This window comes from Chiloscyllium punctatum, chromosome 25, assembly GCF_047496795.1.
Source record: "Chiloscyllium punctatum isolate Juve2018m chromosome 25, sChiPun1.3, whole genome shotgun sequence".
NCBI classification, from domain to species: domain Eukaryota; kingdom Metazoa; phylum Chordata; class Chondrichthyes; order Orectolobiformes; family Hemiscylliidae; genus Chiloscyllium; species Chiloscyllium punctatum.
This window is the reverse complement of record NC_092763.1, coordinates 34,148,818-34,154,609: the sequence shown is the minus strand read 5'-3', so window position 1 is coordinate 34,154,609 and position 5,792 is coordinate 34,148,818. Positions and strand designations below refer to the sequence as shown.

Sequence of the window (5,792 nt, the reverse complement as noted above, 5' to 3'; positions counted from 1 at the left end):
AATTTACAGAATAGAATATAGAAACTGATTGTTACATTGAAAAATATCTAACTACAAAAAAGTGAACATGGCCCTGGGCACCAGGCCCTCGCGTTTTGATAAAACTTTAAATGATTTATTTTAATGTAGTTGCAATTTGTATTCGAAAAAATGTGTCTGCATTGAGTTCACCTTGTGCAAGGTACAGTTCAAGACCGCATTCTTTCGTTTTGCAGCGTGCGGAGTTTTATTGAAAACTTTGCAGAGTCACATCTGATTAAAAATCACACATACAATCAGTAAAGTAAAATAAACAACACTTTGAGATCGGAGCTAACCGTTGGGAAAGTCAGCATCAGAGAGTAGCGTGTTGCCGGAACAGGGGAGTCTGTGAACCGGTTCCCAAAGTGCACTGTCAGCCACGGGGACTGCAGCGGCGAGTGGTGGGGAGAGAGAGCTGGGTGAAGCGGCTGCAGGTACAGGCCACACGCATTTTCTCTCTCTCTCTCACACACACACACACACACACGCGCGCACGGAAATTGAGCGATAAATTTCCATCAAATAAGAGGACAGGAATTTCGCACACGAGATAAACAAACGCAGGAAGACAGGCGATGACAGTTTCTGCAAGTTAGTAAACCGCCTTCCAACTCAGTGACCTCTCGCTTCAAACTTTCCATACGGAACATTCCCCCAGTGTCTCAACTAGTCTATTGTACCACTACATACTTCTAATGTAATTTTGATTGTCAATGCATCGTGAATCCCTTTCAATCTTTTCCAAATTAAATTTATGACTGAACTAGATGGAGGGGAAGGAAAAGGACAGTGAAACCCCCCAGGGTGGATGAGGTAGGAAACCATTCGTAAACAGTTATTGCAAAACATTTTAAACTTATTTATTATTAATTTTTACTTTTTGCTATTAATATCGTGACTGCGACATTCACTAAACTGAAATGATGTATAAATCATGCAGAGACAGACCTGTGGACTATACAAGAGGTACAATAGAATTCATATGACCCGTTCTTACATAACTAATTGTTTCTCTGCTTTTGTTTTCGAAATGACTTTGCCAAGCCCCCACCTGCCCCAGCACCGTGTCCACTTCAGCTGTAGCTCCAGAAGCCCGGATCAATGTATCAGACCAGATCACGCGAATGAAGGTTGAACGCACACAATTCATTCACATACTATGTACAGCCTATTACGGTAGAAAAGCAAACAGGATCTTTTTTTCACAAGAATGTGATTAAACATTATTCAAGTCTCGTTGAGATTATTTGTTACAATATGATTGCCAGATAAGTCACTGATGTCCCATTCTAACCAAAACGTAAAGCTCGCTCCCCTCAAACTCGTACAAAATATACACAATCAACGCTCATTCTTCAGACCAATCCTTCCGGCTCACTTCGTTTTGTCGGGCTCAGCTTAACCAAGAAAACATAAGTTATTAAATCCTGCTCCGCATCGTCTCAATACGATTGAGCAGTGCCCAGGATGTCTTAATGCGTGGCAGAAAATTTCATCCTCTTTTGTTTCTGTCTCTGATTGCAAAACCACACTCTCACCACATTCTTTTTCAGGTCCAATTTCTCTGCAATTGCTGCAATCTTCTCGGACGAAGGACGGGGCTGGACGGCGAAGTAAGCTTCGAGGGAGCGCTTCTCCGGGGCTGCGATGGAGGTCCGCTTGCGCTTTCTGTCCCCTCCGCTGAAGAGCTCGGGCTTGGTCATTTTCTCCCTCTGAGCCCTCTCGGCTTCGTCCAGCCAAGCCTCCAGGATGGGCTTGAGCGCAATCATGTTATTGTGCGACAGAGTCAACGATTCAAACCTGCAGATTGTGCTTTGACTTAAACAGCCCACCCCCGGGATCTTCAGGTTGGCCAAGGCTGAGCCGACATCGGCCTGTGTCACACCGAGCTTGATCCTCCGCTGTTTGAATCTCTCTGCAAACGACTCGAGCTCCCTGGGGTCGGCCTCGCCGTCGTTCGCGCCCAGGCCCATATGGGCGGACAGGGCGTGTGAATGGGAAATGTTCATAGGTTGGTGGTGGTGCGGGTGATGGGACATGTGGTTCATACCGGGCATGTGAGCATGGGCATGTGATGGTGTGGAGCCGACCTCAGGCCCGGCCATCCCACTCAGGGATAGGCCAGGGTTCAGGTGGTCCAGCAGCTCCCCATCCAGGCCTTGGGCTGTCTGGTGGTGGTGATGGTGATGATGGGGGTGAGAGGTCAGCACCGATGGATGGGGAAGGTGTACAGACGAGGAGGTAGGTGTGCAGGACACGCTGGTCATGGTGTGGTAGGTGACATCTGGCTTGAACGGGTGGCTTTTCTGCGATACAATATCCACAGCTGCCAGGGCTTCGGCTCGGGACAGCAACGTCTCATCGAATCCGGTGAAGATATTGCCTTGTAACTGCAACGGAAAAGGAGAGTGTATTAGTACAGCGACCCTGAACAACAGACTGTAGGACATGGCTGTGCAGGAACATGCCTACCGCTGGCTCCCCCCGAATCCTTGTGAGTGAGTGTTCCTTCAGCATCATCATTGACAATCTCCAGTTAACGGGTCATTCTTTCCTCTCTCAGACCAACAACACTTCATCAATTGTGAAAACACATAAGAATAATTTTAAAGTGGTTTTGGTCGGATCTTGGCGCATGTACCCACCGCCTCGCGGGAAGTGTCAATTCTTACAGCGATATTTCGTAGGACTTGCAAAGCGATAAAAAGTAGTTAGATTTCACCGCGACTGCCCACAGCGGGGCGGGCAGTGAGCACTCTGCACCGCTACAGTGCAGCGTGAGTGACAGAGCAAGCACACAGTCTGTCTACCTGGGCACTTGGGTCTGGGGCTCCTCCTGATACAATTTCCTTATTGACATCCTTCTTGGTGAGACTGCCAACATTGTACAATACTACAATATAACTCTCTCACTGGAGACCTCCGCGCCTCCTTATAACTTAAAATAGTGATATAAAATTATAATTTTAAATGCCCACGCAATTTGACAGAGTTCCGGAGAGAAATTCCAACATGAGCTTGTTTTTCAAGAGGGAGACTTACCGGAGGAGTGGGCAGGCACGCTCTCCTGATGGCCTCGGTGCTCGAGTGCAGAGTCGTGTATTTGGGTTCGTGCAAGATGGGGTGCATGCCGAAGGGCTGCTTGCTGTTCATGGACATCATGTTTGCATGTGGGTCATGTGCAGGTGAGCGCTAAACTGGCGCTGTCCCTCTCCCACTCCATCCGCTTGTCGCTGAGTTATAGCCACGCAGGCAGCAGGACACGCCGCCCGGGCCGCCCCTCGGCCCAGATCATTGGTACAGAACCGCCCGACCTGCAGGCGCTCTGCTGGATCCGCCCATGCAGCCTCGTCATTGGCTCAGCCTGGCTCAAACCGCTCCTTCCAGCGATTCCCCAGCTCGCCGATGAAATTGGATGAATGTCAGTTCTGGCACAAGAGTTCTGCACAAACCTGCTTACTGACTTTAAGGGAATTGGTGGCTAATACTTTTCCCTGCTTATTTCACACCCGTCATATCCACGCCCAAGTGTGTGAGCATTGATTCAGCACTTTGTAAACTATGATTTAATTGTGGGACTATTAAAATTAACACACAATGGCATCCACGTTTCGCGGTAATAAAATGTCTCGGTTCTGATAAAGCTCGTTAAACGGGGAGAGAACACTTTCAGTGTCTTGACATTCAACGGAGGTAAGATTGTCAATTGAAAAGACAGGGACCGCTGCTCAGGACCTTGTCAATTCGATTGAGCTATTTAGAGTATTAATCGGATTTTTTTTTCAAGTGGAGAGAGATTGGGTTACAGGAATAACCGGGGCACTGTCAAATAGAGAGAGATAGGGTTAGAATACTAATCGGGATTTTGTCAATTCAACAACATGCATTTTATATCGTGCCCTAAAGGTTAAAAACCGTGCAAGGGCACTTCGCATTGGAAATAGACAGGGAAAGGGACGCTCAACAGAGCGCAGAGATTAAAAGGATAACCAAAAGCCTGGTGGAAAGTATGGGAAGGTATTTAAAGGAGCTGAGTGTAGAGAGTAAGACGATGAGAGAGGAAATTCCAGAGAGTGGAGCTGCAAAAAGTCTTCTGCCAAAGCGCACGGTCAGGCTCAAAACAAATGAGCAACTGCTCAGGTCGGATGAAGTAAACTAGGAAGAGATTCGAAAAGGAAGTCAAAGAACTTAAACTTAACATATGTTACTGAAAGGATTTCATAGTCCACTGGGACAGAGGACATAGCGCGATAGGAGTGGCTGCATTTTGAACGAGTTGGATTTTGTGAAGGGGCAGACAGGAATTTCACATTGAGCACATTGGAATCACCACCGCGATGTGGCAAAAGCGACGAGAGCAGAGTTCAGAACAGAGGAGGACCATGTTGTGGCAGGTAGGACTAGATAATCTCAGTGATGAACAGTCAGCATTCCAAAGTTTTACATGATCAGATTCAGCCTGAACAAGTGGCAAGGCTGGGGAATGAAATCAGGAACAAGTGAATGTAGTCCAGGTGACATTGATAGTACCAATTTTGAATTTACCTTTTGGTGAAGTTTATGGTTATCCCAATGGAGTATTTTAACTACAGGCAACACAGTGTTTTCCTTTCATTTTTGCCGTCCAGTGTTTACATGAAGCACACCTAGATCTGTTGTTGTAGGGCCCCAAACAAGAAAAAAACCTAGTGCAGGAATCAATATAAAAGGAGTAAGCAAACACTGAGTATGGTGCCATAGAGATTATTTCAGTTCTAATAAAGAAAACTAGCAATATTCCATAATTTCTGCTGAAAAGGTCTTTACTGATGTCATTTATTAAATTATGTATATCATAATTTGAACCAATTGCTGATGTTGGATCATGTTTGTAAATAATGTTCTTTTTTTTTACTCTGATTCATTTGCAAGTATTTTCAATTTTTAATACCCATCAATTTATCACAAATTTATGGCACTTCCACCATTAGTCAGGAGATTGTGAATTCAAGACCAGGACTAGAGCACAAGTGCAATAGTGCAATATCTAGGCTAATATTAGATAACTATTTGAAGGATCATTGGTTTGATAAAGGTTCTATCCTTTGGATTAAATGTAAACCTTAATCTTCATGTTTTAGTGATTCAGGTGTATTTTAGGAACTCCATGATATTTAAAAAAAAAACTCTTCTAGTGTCTTGAGTAGCATTCCCACAAGTGCATTCAAATCAAATTAACTGTTAGATAGCTATTATGTTCACTTGCATAATAATAGTGATTGTTCTTTGAAACAATTCATCTTAGTGAGATGCTTTAGGATATTGCTAAAAAAAAGTATGCTACGTCTGTTTATAAATGAAGGCTGTTTCTTTAATTGTTGTGGAGTATTTTTCAAAAAGTGTTTTTCTCTGGACTCCTTAATACCTTCTGCTGTAACTCTCTTACTAAGTTTATTTTGAAAGGCTTGCTCAATTATTTCATCTTCCTGGTAAAGTACCTACTGTTAAATACAAAAGAATTAGTTAACTCATTTCCACTGAGATGTAAACATTGCAGTTATTAATTATTTCCATGTTTACATTGTATGAAATTAAAACAACTTATTTGCTACATAATTTTACACTGCTTTATGATGCAATTGACAGTTCTATAGCGCATCTATTTTTTGTTTATTATGTGGAAGATTGAAGAGACTCTTTAAAACTGTTTAGGTCTGGTAGGAGGTATATATGGTTGGACGTGATGTTTTTGTTATTTTTGTCTGTTGGTGAAGATAATAAGTATAAATATT

General features: G+C 43.8%; 1 protein-coding gene across 1 annotated transcript; it reads right to left on the bottom strand.

Annotated features, from left to right (window-relative positions):
• Window positions 1-224: 224 nt before the first annotated feature.
• Window positions 225-3,219, bottom strand: pou4f4 (POU class 4 homeobox 4). Its single transcript, XM_072594991.1, has 2 exons — window positions 3,064-3,219; window positions 225-2,411 (listed from the first exon to the last, which is right to left on the bottom strand). The coding sequence occupies exons 1-2, from the start codon at window positions 3,181-3,183 to the stop codon at window positions 1,494-1,496; spliced, it is 1,038 nt and encodes a 345-aa protein (XP_072451092.1). The 5' UTR covers window positions 3,184-3,219; the 3' UTR covers window positions 225-1,493.
• Between the last annotated feature and the right edge of the window lie 2,573 nt (window positions 3,220-5,792).